At 42.6% G+C, this 18,800-nt stretch overlaps 1 protein-coding gene across 8 annotated transcripts in view; it reads left to right on the top strand.

The window, feature by feature from the left end:
* Positions 1-18,800, top strand: part of LOC105919022 (CD2-associated protein) — a 75,803-nt gene that overhangs the window by 39,370 nt on the left and 17,633 nt on the right. For 2 of the 8 annotated variants that reach the window (XM_021311543.2, XM_036147089.1), the window contains 7 exons: positions 1,803-1,890; positions 3,050-3,153; positions 4,813-4,911; positions 5,681-5,734; positions 9,855-9,888; positions 12,024-12,086; positions 16,448-16,544. In XM_021311543.2, coding sequence (XP_021167218.2) covers positions 1,803-1,890; positions 3,050-3,153; positions 4,813-4,911; positions 5,681-5,734; positions 9,855-9,888; positions 12,024-12,086; positions 16,448-16,544 — 539 coding nt within the window. The remainder of the gene's footprint in view (positions 1-1,802; positions 1,891-3,049; positions 3,154-4,812; positions 4,912-5,680; positions 5,735-9,854; positions 9,889-12,023; positions 12,087-16,447; positions 16,545-18,800) is intronic. The other 6 variants (XM_021311544.2, XM_036147088.1, XM_021311545.2 and 3 more) reach the window with 6 other exon arrangements.

An 18,800-nucleotide genomic window follows, 5' to 3' on the forward strand; every position in this document is an offset into this window, starting at 1 on the left:
AGGTGTTTTTAACAGAAATCAACCTACACGTGGAAAATGTACAGGGTACGGCAAACTTACCTAGCCCTCTACCTCCCACCACAAACCTTTTGAACAAACATAAACGTTCCACAGCAGCAACACACATGTGCCAAAGAGCCATCAGCCAGGAAGAGAGAGAGAATCTTTCCAGCCTCACAAATCAGCTGCCTTTATAGGGCAGTCCTGAGTCCTGGTTGGCTCCTTCGTTGGTTCTACTACTAATCAGAGGTCCCAAACTGGCACCAGCCTACATTCTGAACTTGAGTGGAAACAAAAAGAAAGGAGGAGAGGGGTAAACAGAATATTACAGAGGAGCAGGGTGGATTGTCTTTGCTTCCTAGAGTCTCTTTGGGCTGCTAGCCACAGCTACTGGCTAAACAATGACTGGACCGCCACACTGGGTTTCAGTTAAGTGCTAATAGTTAAACGGCTAACGGTGAGAGCTGTTAGATTTCTGATTGATGCTGCAGATTATTTTAAGATTATGTGGGGCTAGAGATCTTTCATGCCACTAACTGGAAACGGGCAGAAGAAAAGGGGGGAAGATGTAGAAAGGTCCCTGGTTGGGATGAGCTGCGATGAGGACAAACAACCTCTGCATTTGGTGCATTAGCTGCACCGCATGCTTTCCCAGTTATTGCCACAGTTACATTAATAGCATCGTAGTGGCCATCCCATTGTTTGTCAAACCAAACATCCAAAGCTCAAGGAGCCACTTCCTGCCTGTGGCTGTGTTTCATACGCAGGCAAATCAAGTCCAGTGTCCCCAACTTTAATTCTATGGTTTATTTGTCTAGTTTGGCGAGTGATGAACACTGATCCAGCTTCTGTTGCCTCCTGCTGCTTCTCCTGCTCTGGTAACAAAGCCAGCAACATCGGCCCACCCCAGTGCATGCTGGTCCTAAGCCAGTCCCTTTACTTTTAGAAACGGTCTCATGGTTCTTTCTGGCTGACAAACAGAAACTAGACAAAAAAATATTGGCCTACAAATTTAACCCTGAACTGTAGAGCTAGGTCATGAACAAATTGAACAGAATTCAGAGTAATGAAGAACGAAACGCTCCAACGACATTGTTCAGTCTTTCTGCTGCTTTGCCAAATTTGTGCTGGAAATGGTTTCCAACTTCACAGCCACGTTTGTACCAAATCGGTTCTAATTGTCAGCTTCTTTATATTCTCCTGTTATTCCTGACGGAGGTCAGGTTAATGTAAATTTATCTGACCAGATGATCATTTTATTACAAGTTCTTGTGTGATTTAAGAGAGAAACCCTGGTTTATTCTATCTTCCCCTTTTTCTACTTGTGAAATGGATGAACCAAAGAGAAACGGATGTAACTGAGTGTTAACACACCTCCTTAGACAGTGTAGAGTTTAACTTTGTGTTGAAACTCTCCCCTCCTCTCCCTCTCTCCTCTTCACGTCACACCGTCTCACTCTAGCTCTGCTCCTCACCTCATATGGCATGCCCTCTCCTCCTCCTCCTCCTAGCATCAGACCTTCTCACGCCCACATCGATCCACCTTTAGGAAACGCCCTTTCTCACCTGCGTGCTCCAGCCAACGCTCTTAGAGTCACTCTGGCTCAGTTCCTCGCCTCCACTTCCATTAGCTCTAACCTTAAGTCGTCACGCATTCAGCCTCTATGACAGGAACACATCCTTCTCCCATGTATCCTTTCTCATATGTAGACCGTCTTCCAGACCAGATCCCTCCGCTCAAAGCCACATTTCCACTCATGTCCAATGAGTCACTCCCATCTGTATGGTTTGCTTCATTTTAGCCAGTCTCATCATTACCATCAGCTGCAAAGCCTGCTCATCCCAACATGACTGACTACCAGAGGGCGGACGTGGACGGCAAACCCAAAGGTAAAAACATCTTCACAGCCTGACGTTGATCCATAACACAACCTTTTAATACATTCAAACCATCGTGTTGTTAAAACGTCTTGTAAATGCCATCAATACTAAGCGAATCGGTCACACTATATTGAAGGAAATAAAGAGTTTTGTGTGTGAAGCTGCTCTGTGGGACCTTGTAGCATGAGAGGGTGCAGTTTAGTTTCAGTTTAGTTGTTGATCACCAAGGGGCTTCAGTCTCAGGTTAAATGGTGCAACTGTGTGGCCTAGTGGTGTAAGTCGGTAATCGCACTGTTCCTTTTCTAAGGAATTAACACACACACTGCAAAAAGGGAACTAAAAGTAGATAATGTTCTTAAAATGGGTGTATTTGTCCTTGATTTGAGCAGGTAATAAGATTATCTGCCAATGGAGTAAGTATTTTAACCCTTAAACATAAGATAATTAGATATACCGTACTTGAAATAAGATGATGGAGATGAGTCGTTCCTATTTTAAGTGAATAACTCTTATTCTATTGGTGGATCATTTGAACTTGCCTGCTCAAATCAAAGACAAGTACACTCATGTCAAGAACATTTAACTTTTAGTTCCCTTTTTCCTCTGCAAACACATGCATCACATCGAAGTCGGTGTTCTGTTCAAATGAGACAGCAACCAAACGTAGGCCTACATGCAGAGATCTACAGTACTACACATAACCCTGAAGAGGACCTCCAACCATACTGAAACATGGTGGTGGTGTCATCATGCTATGGGGCTGCCTTTCTTCTGCAGGACCAGGGAAGCTCATGTAGAGTCTATGTTTGGGAAACAAAGCATCCATCTGTGGCCCAGTCAGAGACCAGACTTGAACTGTCGTTTTGAGAATCTGATGTTCAAACATGTGCATGTAGTCATCCTCTCTGAACTGTTATGCAGAGATGTATACTAAAGCTTGTTGGTGCTGTTAAATCAAGACCACATTAAAGCAGACTGCAGCGTGAATACAGCGCTGCTATATGGAGAAGTCTGAGGTAGCAAATTCAGACTACAACAGATGAGCTTTACAGGACATTAGAATATTAGAACTGAAGAAACGTGAACAATCTGAGTATGTGTACGTAATTTCCTGTTGTGCCTGGTTGTCGTTTGTGTTCGTTGTCTTACATTGTGTGATTGTGTGCAGGTTCCACGGCGAAGGAGAGCTGCAAGGTCAAGTTTGCTTACGAGGGCAAGAATGAGGACGAGCTGACCCTCAAGGAGGGGGAGATGGTGCACATATTGAACAAGGTAAGCCTTCAGTTCAACATCACAGCCTCTTATTTTAGTCATGTTTCACTTAGCTTTCAGTTTGATCTATTTTCATGGTAATAACAACTGAAACACCCCCGTGGTCCCAAACATTAATGTAGCCCGGCAACACATCAATAAAAGATCAGAGTCTTAAGGGGTGATCCCGAGTGATCAATTCCTGCCCTGACTGGGTTGTTCTTTCAGCTAATGGCATGTTTTACGGTCGGTATGCTCCGGTCAACAACTCGATCACTAAAGTAGTTGACCATTATGTCAATCGATTAATAACAATCTGATTAATTGTTTCGTCCCTAGTAGCCAGGTCATGTTGAGAGTAATGAGATGTTTTAAAAACAGCTGATGCCTTTGTTCACTGGTGTTTTAATAATAATAATTAAACTTTATTGATCTCACAATGGAGAAATTCACTTCTGCATCTTAACCCATCCCCGTTGGGGAGCAGTGGGCTGCCACTGTAGGGCGCCCGGGGAGCAGTCGGGGGTTTAGGGTCTTGCTCAGGGACCCAGAGGGCAGGCAGTTGGGATTGAACCGGGTACTTGCATCCTTCTCAGAGCGCAAGCGCACTGCTCTAACCACTCAGCCAGCACACCCCCTTTTCGTCTAAACACACCATGTTATGAGGTGAGAATGGCTGACTTGTGGAGGACAGAGGCAACAATCAGGCATAACATTACAACCAGGTGAATGAATGAGACTATTTTTGTTTAAAAGGTTAAAAAAAATTCCCCACATTGGAATTGATAAGAGAATTGATAGGGAATCAAATCGTTTCACAGAATTGATAAGGGAATCGGAATCGTGAAAATCTTATCAATTCCCAACCATATTCACGAGGAGCATGTGCCCCGCCACAAAGCAAAAAAACGAGAGAACAGTGAGCATAACCGTCGTGGGATGTGCCGGAGATCCGAGTTCAAAGCCCACATTTCCCAGAGTCCTCTGAGCTGGAAAGCCTGGCTTAATGCTAAACCCCGGGCGGCTGTTTCTGCTGTGAGGATTTAGTTTGGAGAACCTGGAAGATCTGACCGCTCACGTTAAATGATACGCACCAGTCACAACGCGAAGCAGAAGATCAATGATATGTCGAGTTCACTGCCTGCTGAGTGAGAAAGCCACGTTGGATTGTTTCAGTTATGGCTGCCGTGGGGACTGCATCAGCATAAATCAGCACAGTGTTCTGTTAAATAGCTCGTTTTACTGACAAAAAGCTTGTTTTTCTGGCCCATTGGTTTTCTGAGCTGTATCTGAAACACGTGATGTCATTCCACTGCCTTATTTATGACTTGGGATTATTTTTGTTGCATGAATCTGCTTTCAGACCTTATTTACCCTGTTGAAATAAGAAGAGAGACTCTCCATAGACGGCGTGGAACTGAGAGTCACTGTGGCTCCATGTGATCAATACTGTCTTCATGATATTCAGTGATAATACGGCGAGGTCACGTGTTGCTGATTTCACCCAGTTTGTGCTGTAGAGACACAGGCTGAGGGGGGGCAGGTTTGTTGTCTGCAAGCTGCTGCCATCTAGTGGATTCCATGAGAAAAAGGAGATACATTTTATTTTTCATTCTTTTGTAGGAAATGAAAGACAACTATTTAGTCGACTCAAGCGCCAACACTTTCCTTCTCTAACAGGATACCGGTGAGCCTGGGTGGTGGCGAGGGGAGGTTGGCGGCAGAGAGGGGGTCTTCCCCAACAACTTTGTTGTAGTTGTTGCTGAGGCAGAGAAGGAGGTGAGAGCTCTTCTTTCTCCTGATTCCATCATTGGCTAGACGTCCCGCTCGGGTCGGGTCGGGTTCAACGTAACCAGGGAAAGGAGCAGCAAAAAGCGAGCTGCGTGTGTGCGAGGCAGTCAGTTAAACACTTTGGCCGGGGGCTGATTTCTAGCTGAGCTCCGTGACATCTGGATGGCTGCAGCAGCCACAGATATATGTAGGTAAATCTATCATCAGTCACCTGAGCCCTCCACAGGGGAGCTTAATCAGCCAGCAGCCAGGTAGAGTGTCCAGAGGGAGGGGGGATGCTGCAGCCTGCCCGGGCCCGGCCACAACTCCCCAGGGGGGGGTTAATGGTCTGCGTAATGAGCAAGGCCGGCTTTAGAATCTGCTGCTCTTCACATGCATCACTTTTTACTTTCAGCCAACTGGCCCATGATCGCTGGTACCTTTCATCATCTGATTAGTATTAGACAGAGATTCCCAAATATGGACAATCCTGTTTGATTTCCCTAAAAGCATTTCCATGTGATAGAGAAGGGCCCCCCCCTGATGTTCAGGAAGGAGAATAGGATGTAGTTTGAAATGAAGTGGTGATTGGATGGCGCAGATCAATGGAGAATCTAATATTAGAGCCCTCAGAGCGAGATAACGACGCCTCTGCACACAGAGGAAGTACTCTTCACAGTGTCCCTTGTGTCCCTTGAATCAACCGAGCGATGTCTGACCCCCTGCTGCTTTTTCTATCACAAGAACTTTATTCTATGTTCTGGTAATCCCTTTCCAGGCAGCGCCATCAAGAGGACCTGTGAAATTGCCCCCAAAGCCAGGGGCGGAGGAGGTAAGAGAAAGATGCTGATCGCATACTTCCTTTTGTTAAGCTCTGGCTCACCCCTAGGCAAACACAAACTCCTAATTTAGTTTCCATTGTCCAGACGGGCAAAATATTGATTTTAAACAATAGGCCTCAGTTGTAAAAACTGGTGTCATGATCAGCCCTTGATGCTGGTTTTTATCAATTTGTGACAGTTTTAGCTGGGAAAGCATCTACCGTTAGCTCTCTTGTTAAAGTGGACTTTTCTAAATTGGACTTTGATCCGGACAAGGCAGCGTCTTTGATATCAAAGCAGAGAACAAACATTGACATTTAAACAAGGATGTCTCTATCAGGATTTTATCATTTATTTGTCATTTATCAAGACATTTGCTGATAAATAGTTATTAAAATCAAGGCCCTGTAAATGTTTGCTAATGCAGGAGCTTTATGATGTGGTAAAATAACACTTAACCTTTTAACTATTTTACACTCTCACCATTGACACTGTAGGATGTCCTGTCTGTTTCTCACGAAAGCGACAGATGTTTGGTCCCAGCTAGAGTTTCTGCTGGACAGCCTCAACATGCCGATTCCAAATGGCTTTATGAGGGTAAAAAAAAGCTGCTATGATGTTCTAAAAGCATTACGGCAAAGGTTCTGATTACTGGAACCTTCACTAAACCTGAATCTGCTCACAAGATTTTGATGCCGAGCTCTAGGCTGAGTACGTTTACGTCCATTTGTGATCTGACTCGTTAAAATTTCGGCTCGTAATGTATTTCAGGGAGATTCCAGTCAATCGCTTGCCGACAATACGTGGAGAAAATGTGTTCATGGGCTACTGAAACTTAATGCTGGATTTTACACGTCACAAAAATATGAAGCTTCATACCCGCCTGCAGTCGAACCAAAACAACACTTTATAAAAATGTATCAGATGCAGTGCAAAGACATACACAGCAATCTCCAATTTTCCCCTTTGTGTTGTACTAGACAATTTTTTTTTTGTTGTTTTTTATGTTGCTCTAAGTCTGAGATGCGCTTGTGGCTGGTCTTTTGGGTTCCATCTTCTAAAACAGTCACCCGTGTCACAGCCACTTGTCATATCACTGCAGACCGTAGACCAACCTTTACTGGGGGTTCTGTTCTATCAGGGACTCCCCATACCGATCATTTCAACAAGCCTGGCTTTGGATACTTGAAATCGGATTGGGGTATCTTCACATTTAAAGGTGCGTTCACATTGAACGCGAATGTGTCAGGGCGAGTGACAGATTTACATGATATCCCTGTGCACAGGAGCGATGTGATGCTAAACAAGGCCACAGAGGCAATGCTAGCGATGCAAAACACGCGATTTTGCCGATTTTAAAGCGAAGGCAGAGAAACACAACACCTGTGAGGGATGCGAAGCGACAGTTGTTGGAATTGAAAAAGCTGAACTTTTGTGTCTTAATGCTCCGCGATAACCAATCAAGAAGTGGATGTGGTTGTGACGTGGGGTGAAGGTCTGCGGCGAAGGCGAAGCAGTGTTCATTCAACATGGAAGACACGCTGATAATAGCAGGTTGTCTGCGGTCAACCTGAATTGTATGACTCAATCAATTATTCGTACCGAGACGAGTTCAGAAAGGAGCAAGCCTGGAGAAGAGTGAGTGAGGAGGCTGGAGTGGCATGTAAAACTTGAAAGAGAAAAGCGTCACTAGCTAACACCATTGTACTGCTGTATTTTTGGCTTATCGCCCACTGTGCGAACGGCCGGTGATAAACTGTCAATAATTCGGCAAAATTGGCGACATTGTGCCGCCATTCACTTATGATGTGACCGTACCTTATTAGTTACTTACATTTTTGGAAGCTTGTAGCTAACAGTAATTTTCATATTGCAAAGATGTACAGTTGTGAAGCAGATTTTAAATTTGGGTCCAAAACAGCCAGTCGTCCGGGTAACCAAGAAACATTTCAGTCAGTAGACAGAAAATCAAGACGTCATCACATCCTCTTGCTTTTAGGAATGTTTGACTAAATATTTTGGCACGTTCCTTTAGCCTTCAGTTTAACTCAAAATGACAATACTTTAAAAAAATGAATAAAGATGACTTGGAAAGCATGGGCTCTACATGCACCTTGTGTGACATCTCTGTGTTGGCGTTGCCGTGTTTTCCCTCGGCGAGAAGTTAACAAGCCAGACCCGCGTGACAGTTTGCTGAACACCGATCCGCTGACAGATTCCTCTGTCCCTAATCTTCTCTCCCATCCAACAGACGTCATCCCACCGAGATGAAGACGTTTTTTATCTAAACTGTTCACACAGAGCAATGCATTCTGCTGTTCACTTCTGTCAGACCTCACCATGCGGAGGTAGCACTCTGATGGGGAGTCATTTTAACTAAGAGATGCCAGAGCTGCGTGTGTGTGAAAGTATAAAAACAGTCAGGCAGCTGCGGCGCTCCTTTTCATCTGTCCCAAAGCGTATCTGTGTGAAGATGAAGCCATACCTGCTGGCTCACACAATGTGGTTTGGTTCCAAAGAGCCCTGAGCAAAGAGATCCCTCTGATCCTGACATGGGCAGCGGACGTGCTGGAGGAGCATTTATATCTCTCTGTTGAGTTTATATTAGCGTTGGCAGGCAGTTCAACAAAATAATTAATTGGTGGCTTTGTAATTATGAATCGCAATTAATGGCATTTTTTATCAAATAGCGTTATTTGTGCACAATAAGAAAATGTTTTCAATTACAGTAAATGTGTTAGCGGCTGTAGCGGTAAATAGGCGTGTGCAATTTGCATTGGGATGAAAATCAGGTTGTTTGTTGCTTAAGGGCAGCTAGAATGTTGAAGCTTTACTTTCACGCAGCGGTTCATCCAACTATACAGAAATAGATGCGGCTACATTTAAAATGTCAAAATATCTGACCTAACCCGGAGCTTTATACTTTATATTCATACTAAACCATGCAACTATGTCAGGAAAGCAAGGGGAAATGCTTCAGCCTTTTACAGAGCAGGGTTTCTGTCATTTAATTCTGTATTCAGAAGTGTTCAGCATCGCTCTGACAACAATGCATCGACTGTAAAGAGTGACAAAGTTTTTTTTTTTTTTATATCCTCAACATGAAATGTATTATTCTAAACTCCTCATCAGAGGGTCTCATATTTTCTGACACTTGGTAGAATCCATGGTGGCGGTGGGCCGGTCGGGTCCTGCTGCACCAAAGCATCCTCAGACTGTGGCTGGCGTGAGCGCGGCCAAAGAAAACCTGTGATGAATATATGACCGCGGCAGATATTCATCACTGGTTTCTCACAGTGTGACAGCTGCTATGACTGGCGTCTATTCAGAGGTATTACCATACGAGAGGATCCACAGGCTCTGAACGGTGCTGCCCTGCATAGAAAGAAACAAAGAAAGAGGCTAATATTTGGATTTGTGAATCAGTTCCTATCAGGGGTCCCTGTATGTTCTGATGAAATCGCCACACGGAGCATGGACCAAGGCTCTGAACAGGTGGATCTTCACCAGCTGTGTGCATGTGAGATGGCATGGCAGTCTCAAGCCGGGAGGCAGCTTTTATTAATGTTCTCTGAAATTATGGCAGCCGACTGATAAATGATTTGAGCCCCAACACATTTTTACTTTTTTTTTTTTTTTTGCGCCTACAGCAGGTGCTAAACTGGGACATTATGTTGAACGCATTTTTTAGGATTTGTGAAAGGAGATTGATGATTGATTAAACAGATTCCTCTTTGGATGAATCTGTTTGCTATTTAATTTATTAGTTGACTATATTGTATTAAATGTAATTGTGATTTGTTTTGGATGGATTTGGGATTGAAGAGTAAAGCATGTGACTGAACAGCTGATTTTGATCGTTTCTATTGAATCCAGCCGGCGATGTAGATAGATGGCAGACGCTGATATAGGTGCTTATTGTCGTGCATTGTAAGCAATTAGGTAGTAAACGGGAATCGTATGATGTGCACACATCAAATCTGATGTTGCACAAAGATTATTAAAGCCACGTTGCGCAGCGTGTTGTGGAGTAGTCTTGTTAGATTGCTATAATTGCACAGTGTGAGAACGCCAGAAAAGTCACTGTCCGGTTTGTTATGCTGACACATTTTCTGCTCCTTTTTTCTTCAGAGAGGGAAACGACCTCCACCATTAAAGACACCAGGTAAAAACATTTAACATACTCTCTTTTTACTATTGTTGTCTAAGTCAGTAATTGTGGGCTAAGGGGTATTTGGGTGCCTGGTTTGAAGATCTGACTGCCTGTCATGTTGGTGAAATGAGGGTGAAATGTACACAGGGTGTCCCAGGCATGTCTCTACCCTCCTGGGGTTTCTTCAGATGTCCCCACTTTTGACATGTTATTCCAACGGCATGCTTTGGGTCTACTTTGAGTCAGCGCCATTCAGGCTGCTTCCAAAAACAGTCAGCTGGGGGGGGGGAGAGAATCAAAAAACAGTTTGTCAAAGAGCTTGAACTGGCTTATTTTAACTTGAATGAGCAGATGTCCTACTCCAAGCTTCTCCTCCAGGGCCTGAGCTCCTAACCAGGTCTGAAAGGCCCCGTCACACTGAATTAAGACAGTCCTTCAGGATCTCCACTGACATTCAGCTGCGGTTGGATTGTGTCATAAATAGAAAACCTGCGTTCCAGCATGAAGACAATCTGGACATTTTGCTGCTCTGGGTTCTAACCAAAAACGTTTTTGCTCTGCTGCACTTCCAGCTATTTTCCCACAATACTACTGCCACAGGTATCACATCTTGATGTGACCTTACCTTACAGTCTACATCATTTCCCTACCTTTAAGGGGGGTTTCTGCCCCCCCCCCCAACAGTTTCAGCCTTGCTGTTTAAAGGAGGCACCATGAGTATTTTCCCATCTTGTCAGGAGACAAGGGGCGGTCTCTTCCACCACTGAGCAGATGGACGTTAACCTGGTGCAGTGAAAAGTAATACTATGCAAGCACTGGTCTAGTATCTGGGTGTTTCACCGATCAGTGTGAGCCTAGAATGCTCTGAAACCTAAAGTTTTTTTTTTCCTGAGTTGAGCTCTTGAATTAGACAGTGTTAGCTGCTGCTCCTCTTCCTCAGACGCATTTTCTTACCGAGCTGCGTCTCGGTGAATGAATGTGTGCGTGTTAGTGAGAGCGACTGGGTGAATGTGGCTATAGTGTACAGCGCTTTGGGTGGTCAGCGTGATGGAAAAGCGCTTTATAAGTTCAGTCCATTTACCATTTCCTCCTCCCTCCCAACAAAACCACAGCTTCTCTTTGACAGTGGGACATGTAACATTTGAGATTTAACAAAACCCCAATGACCTCGCTGCCTTCCTTTAGTAAAGCCCGCATTTATGCAATTTGGAGATGTGTGCGCCTCTTTACACCTTGGACCTGTCTTCCATTCAGCTTTTTTGGCCGTGGTCAACCTGTTGTTGGCATGGTGAGTTAAATCTCTGGTAGCCAGTCCACACAGGTAGGTACAGGCCAGTTGTCATAAATTAGTGACTTCTGCTACTACCAGGCTGCTGCGCTCAGCACCCTGACCCAGATGAGAATAGAGCCATCACAGCATTGCCTCAGAAGTGTTGTTGCATGTCCAGAACTGTTGGGGAAGTCTCACTCTCCATTGTGCATGGTCTCTGTGTTTGTTTTTAACCTCCTGGTCTTAGTCTGAGGTGAAGGAGGCTGAAGGCAGAGCCACCTCTAGGAGAAGAAACATTTATCTGCTGGATTGTTGTCCCAAGCTTCCAAATGCAACCTGAGGATTACATTTTCTCGTCGACGCTGAACGAGATCCTCCGGTCCAGAGCCGAGTACTACCATGAAAAACGCAGCATGTAATAGTTATATCTGCTAATGCGCAAATTGTAGGTGGCAGTGTGTCTTTTCTTTTTTCTGTGGTTTACCATCGTTATAAAACGCCGCTGCCATCGCTTGCCGTCAGCGAAATGCGGCCATGCGTTGAGGTTTTCCTGTTTGTCTGGTAAGCAGCACAGTATTTCCATACGCACCCTGCTGCACATGCAGCGTGTTCCAGTTTACTGTGGGCTTTCAAGACACCAGGGAGAACGACGTGCGTGCGCAAACTTCCTCTTTAAATGCTCAGTCTGTCTGACAGCAAACCGTGGCGCATGGCTGTCGCAGCTATAACTGGAAGTCTCTGCTTGTTACTCCTTTTAGTGGGTGGTGTATGTGGTGAAAGTGCCCGTGACTGCGCGTGTTGCCTCTCATTGTCTGTCAAGTGTTGAATGAGTCAGTTGGGACGCCCAGGTGACTCTGGACCATGTTTCGTTTTTCAGCTCCCAAGCCAGAGCTGCCCAGCGCTGAGAGGAAGCCTCATCTCATCAGGCCGGAGGACAGAGGTACAGCTGGACCGCCGGTCCTCTCTGTCTCCTCTCATCCTTCCATCTCTTTATGCCACAGCTGACATTTCTGTCCACATTCAGCTCTGCAGGCAGTAAACAAACCTCGCTTTCATGCGCTTCTAGTATGTGATCTTGTTTCCGTCCTTTCCTGTCGCAAATCTCCCAACTTTAACAATCGTACAAAAACATGGTTGTGATCTTTCTGTTCGCTGTCAGCTGCACACCTCTGTCCTCTCACCAAGCTTCCTTTTGACCACATTCATTTCAGAACGCGTTGATGTTATAGGTCACTGCTAATCTATAAATTCAGCATAACTGAGCTGATGTTGAAACCTTCACTGCAGCGTCACCTGTAATCAGTTTGTCAATATGGACAATCTGGATATCGGCTGGTATGAGATTTTAATTGTATGTCAGGATTTCAACAGAGTTCAAAATGTCTTGCATTCAATTATCTCAATTTCAGTCTGTACTTTCCCTACTGCTTTTCAAATTAGATTTAAATGTGTGTTATATTTGAATGTCTTCTTGAATATCACTGCTTTTCATCTCAGTTTTTGTTCTGGGGATTGTCTTTTTGTACGTGTAGACAATTAAAATCAGAGTTCTCTTGTCACATCGTTACTCCTTCATCATGGGGAAGTGTATATGTAATGAGTCTGGTTGGAAAGCAGTAGTTTGCTTAAACCCGACGGATTTTACAGTATTCTAAAAGAAGGCGCTGATGTCGGGTTCTCCAGGGGTAAAGAACTGGGCTCAGGTCGCATGCCAGAGCTTAAAAACAGCCATTTCTTTTGTTATGCTTACATTGCTTAAATGTGGTAGATTAGATATGATTTAAAGTACGGTATTGAGTCAACTTATTTTTTTTTGTAAGTCGGCTGTTTAAGATACCACTCATGGCTTGCTAACTGTAATTATAAAATAGCCTTATCTTAAAAAGGATGATTGCTGTCTGTCCTTTAGTTTCCACGACATGACGCTGATCAGAAAAGTTTCCTAACAGCCAAGTTTGTCCTTTTTGTAAAATAGGGAACATTTTTGAGGCCTTTGTTCAGCCAGCTGACCTGCAGTGTGCAGTCGTTGGGGAACCGCCCTGTTACAGAAAAAGATGCTCACTCCAACACTTTCTCTGGCAGCTCATTAAAAAAGACCTTATTTCCATACTAACACAGTAAGAGACATGGAAAGTTGAACTGACGGGTCCGAGGAATATTCCATCACTTAGGGCAGGGCTTACCAAAGTAGGGGTCACAAGATGATTTGATGCTGATATGCTGAGAGGATTTAGTATTTCCTCATTTGCAAAGCAGATACCAAAGTATAATTGTACGAGATGCTAAACATTCCTCATTGTAACAGGGGAAGGGGAAGGCAGCACTTTTTTGCAAGGGTTCTCATAAAAACACTACTTTATTCACCTAATATTATGACATTATTTTCAAAATTTCCCCCAAAATGAAAAAAAATCCCACCTGCCAAAGGGGGCCACCAGTGTCTGGCACTGTTGTTTTGGGGATCTCAGGGTGAAAGATTTGGGAACCCATGCCTTAGAGGTTGGTAAAAGTTAGATTGCATATGTTGATAATTAGCTTTTCACATTTGTTACAGTCTCACTTTGTCACAATTTATAAACCAAGAATCAGTTTAGGCTGTTAACGCACTAATGTGGCAGACATCATGTTGTCCTGAGGAGCAGCTTATCCTTTTATTGACCAACAGAAATGATTGGCTCAGCAGATCAGCCGGTGTCACGTGTTACACACTGTATGAAGACTTCCATGTGGCGCTCAGGACCCAAGCTCTGTCAGCAAAGACCCGCATCAGTAACCATCCATAGAACAGCAATAAATAAATAAATTGGCCATAAAATATCTCATTAATACATCTGCAGACACCATATGCAGCCTTGCTGCTCACACTCCTGTCAGCGCTCAATTGACAGGTCATTTTTTGTAAAAGTTGGTATCAGGTGTCAAATCTCTCACCCTGTCAATTAGCTCTCTGCCCCTCTTCATTCTTTTAGGTATTTGGTCACTTTAAACTTGTTTTTTATATATATATTTGGGACATCTCTTCATAAGCAAAGTCTGGTATTTTCAACATATAATATAATTGACAGTAATTCAGACAACAAATAGATTTATTTTTGCAGTTTTAGGCTGATTTTCTAAAATTGTTGAAGTCGGCACTTGCAAATGTCTTTCTTTATCTTTATTAATAAAGTGTAGCTTCTGCCCTGTGAATGCTTTTCATTTAAATGTGGGAGTCATGTCGTCCTCTTTCTCAACTGCAGGATTGTGTTGTTAAAGCGTTGCATTTAAGCGGGTTAGACTTTATTTAAAGCGCAGGAAACCAGCTGTCACGCTCAGATGATTCTCATAATTATCAGCGCCGATCACATGTGGAGTCCCCCAAGGAAACAATCTTGGTTCTCAGTTTTCTTCCACTCAGTTCGCGGCTGTTAGATTCAGTTCTGTAAAAGTTACAGAAACACATTTCATCGCTATGCTTCTTCTTAAGTGTAACAGCACACATAAGTCCCACTTCAGCAAATACAGGGTCGTGAAAAATGATTTCCTCATTTGTTCTTGCATTTGTGACACTTAAATGTTTCACATCATCAAATAAATTAAAAAGCACCTTTATTTCGGGCCCCGGTTTAACTTTGGTTTGCTAACACAGCAACAAAAACCAAATGTCAGATAGCTTTTTAATTTTTTTACCAGACTACCAAATCTGTAAGTGAAGAAGAAGTAGAGCAGCTGGCGGGGAATTTGTTTACTTCACTTGACAGTTTGAGAACATTTTAAAATGTTTCCATCCAGGTTGAGCTAAATGGAGCAGTAAAGGCCATTCATCTGACAAAACGTTTCCGTTACCATGTTATGGCCATACTATCAAATAATCAATTTGAAAAAGTGTTTGTTCTAAATAACTTGGCCTTAAATTCATGAAAAAAACAAAAGATGATTGTATTTTGTATCAAAGTTTCATATCTTCAGTGTTGGCCCTTAAAAAGATATATTTACAAAATGTGATGAGTGTACTCTCTTTCTCTCTGAATCATTGCTGCTGTATTCATTTTATTTTATTTTATTTACAGATTTTTGTTTAATGGAAGGGTTATTGATGTATTTATTAAAGTTCTTGGATAAATATTTTTGCCACAATAAAACACTCTTTAGAAATTGAAACTAAAAGCAGAAATTATGAGTTACAGCGCAGTTATCAGAAAATGATAGCTACGTTAATGTTCTATAAGTGTGTGTAAATAAATATTAATATCTTCTCTGAATGTGGATTTTATTATCTAGCTTAAGTCACAAAGTTAAGCTTAACATTTAGATTAGTAAGGGCCCCCTCATTGTTCACGGAACATCTTTTTTTTTATCTTTGTTTTTTTTGTTTGGGTTGGGACTTTTGTTAGAAACTCTTAAACCTGAATTGCTCCTCTGTATTTTATAGATATTTGTTCTTGTAAGGAAAAAAAACATGAACTTATAAGATCTACAGCAAGAAAATAAAATTAGAATTAGTTTCACCTCATTTGTGCAGCCCCTACAGGCCTTCCATGTTGGCACCCTTAATCGTCTCTAACATCTCTGCTTGATGAGTCACAAAGTGCGCATGCATCAGCAGTTTTCTACCTCGCTTTTCCTCCCTGCTGTTCTCCAGCTTAGCAATTTGGCTTCTTGTTATGAGTCAAGCAGCTGCAGCATCCTTCCATACATCTTTGTCTTTCAGCTTTCAGTGCAGCCTCTGTTTAGTCTCTGTCTTATTCACGCTGCCCCTCAATCCCTACGTGTCTGTGCAGCACTTCTCGGAGTTTGTCTGGGGAAGCAGGAATCCTTTCTCTAAATCCCAAAAGACATGTTTGAGCCGAGTGTGAAGCAGATCAGCAGCTTTGTCACTGGAAAAACTGCGGATAACCCCTCCTCTGTGCAGCATCCCACTGCCTCCGTGATCAGCTGCTTTGGCTTTCTGCTTATGCTGGAAATCTTCTCATTAATTCTCAGAATTCAGGTGTTCTGCAGCTTTTTTGTTTTGTTTTTACAGGAGTTAAAAGTTTTGCGCAGCTATTTTTTTCCTCTATAAGCAACATTTTCAGAATAGAAACGCCAGTTTCAAGCAAAACATTCAGGTTTTTATTCAGATGCATCAGATGTATAATCAGCGGACAGCCTTGTTATCTGGGGTATAAGCTTTTTCTCCATCTGTTCTTTCTAATTGCTTTCTGTTGCTGTGAAATTAGAGGCACAACACTAAAATACAGTTCATTGAGTTAAGCACGGGTCTCATGTCTGGAATGTCTCAATGTTACATTATCTCCATCATCTCCACTGTTTCTGTGTCGGCAGACAAGCCCACTCCGATGCCTAAACCCGGTAAACCTCCTGCACCAATCCCACCCAAGAAGCCAGACAAGCCCGCCGTTCCCTCGTTAACCCACAAGTACGTACGATATCCTTATTATTCTGTTTACCTGTTCTATCTGAAACTCTGACTGACCTCTGTGAGGCTGAGCTGCAATATGTTAAAGGGCTCATGTATTATAATGTAGTCTCCCAAAAGCCACTCTGGGAAATGGAAGGTCAAGCTTCAACTAATCTATCCCCTTCAGGGTTTTTTTTTAAGAGAGCAACAATAATTCATTTTCTGGTTGCAGGTTCTCCATCAGTGTCAGCTTATTGTACATAATGACAAAAGGAAACATGTTTTAGAAATATTAAATGTGGGAAAGGCTCACGCATCCGATTACATGGATTACAGAGAGACTGCATTGCAAAGGCTGGCTTTGCTAAAACGGGTTAAAAAAGTATACGTAAAGGACGGCATGTGCTACACAGTGTTCACTGGTTTCTGCAACAATAGAAAATGTCATTGATAGAGAAGTCGCCTGGTGACCAGAATCAGATGATTCTCTGCTGTAGCAGCCTCGCATCTTTTCCTGTCACTGGGTTAAATACTCCATATAAAAATACACAAACCTATTGTCTGTCAGACATTAAGTCAGACTAAATGTTTTCTGTCTTGTCAGTTAAGACTAATAATTTGTATTTGCTAAATGTCAAAATAATGAGAGACGGAATATTAGATTTATTTTTTTAATCACACCAGAACATGTTCATCTTATACACGGAACCAGCCTCCTTCCTTGTAACACTACGGCAGCTGGATATTTACATGCTGTTTATGCCTGTGTGTAATAGATGTGTAATAGATGTGTCACTGTCAGTGCATTTTAATTTGTTCCACAATTTACTTTCTGATTTCTGATCTTGATTGGTTTGTTTGTTTGTGTGACAAAACAATGTGTCTGGGGTGTTTGCCTCCAATTATTTGATCAATTTACCTGTCGGGAGTTTATAGAACCATGACAACATCATCTGACATCAATGTCGACATTCTGACATTGACAAAAATGATTTAAACTCCTCCAAAAAAAAAAAAATCTATTCTCATTATTCTGGAATTTAGCAAATAGATATAATGTTGGTAATTCAACTGGGTTCAAAGTCTAGTCAGAATTAATGTCAGATGGTTAGGAACAGAAAATGGTTGTCGTTTGGTTTATGGAAGTTGTTAAAGGAGCAAATAGTCACACCTCTCTCTACCTCCAAAATTTAAGCACCAGACCAGTTATCTGTTTCAATATTAAATTTTTTGGTAAAAAAAGAGAATGCCCTAAATGTATGCAAGGATCATGATGGGCGGCTCACAGCTGCATTAAACAATGCTAACTGTGTTAGCGGGGCTACTGGCTACTACACAACAGTAACGCCTGGCCCATTGCTGGTCAAACTCCAACAATTAACCCACATGTCACCATTGTAGCCTTACATTAAATCAAATCAGCTCAGTGTCCCGATACCAGTTTTTTTCCAGACAGAGGAAAGGGGACACTAATATGTAGGGCTGACCGATAAACTGGTTTTATCGATTAATTAAAATTTGCAATTTATGAAGATTTAATTGTTGGAAAATCAAGAACTTTTTCTTCTTTCTTTCTTTCTTTTTGCGCCAATGTAGCCCTTGGGCCTCTATGTGACTACATATCCAGTTCTGATGGGGGAAATTGTTTTGGTAAAAGCTTGCAATGTTGAATATATGTTCAGGAAAATACATTGTAAAAATACTCTAAAGAGGAAACTGTTTTTACCCTAAGATGATGACAATCATCAACATTGTGTTAACATATTTTTGAATCGATTCAAAAATATGTTAGCACAATGTGAAGCATGTGGTATAGCATAGCTACTGTATATTTGTGCACTTATTCTACTTATAATCAGAGTTTAAAATTAATTTGAATATCATGTAATGTTAAAATGTACTCTATTTTGAAGGGAAAAAAAACAACCTCTCTGGCTCCTGTCTGTATGGCTGCTAAGCTGCTGGTGTCTGAAGCTACTGGTAGCTGCTGTGCTCTTGGTAGTGAAGGAAAACTAGAGACGACACTCCAGTGTTGGCAACTTAGCAACTCTCGCGCTATATCTGGGGACTTTTCAGACCCCTCTAGCAACTTTTATTCCAAAAAGCAACAAGAAACAAGTCTAGTGACTTTTTTTCTGTGTTTTTGCCGATTTAGCAGCTTCACTTGAAAGCAGCGGCATGTCTGCCGTTGCTGTCTCACAACTGCTCACAGCTCAGCAGTGTGGGGTCTCCCTATTCCCTCAGCGCTGTCTCACAGGCACAGACAGCTGCTGT

Source organism: Fundulus heteroclitus, chromosome 15, assembly GCF_011125445.2.
Source record: "Fundulus heteroclitus isolate FHET01 chromosome 15, MU-UCD_Fhet_4.1, whole genome shotgun sequence".
In the NCBI taxonomy this organism is placed as follows: Eukaryota; Metazoa; Chordata; class Actinopteri; order Cyprinodontiformes; family Fundulidae; genus Fundulus; species Fundulus heteroclitus.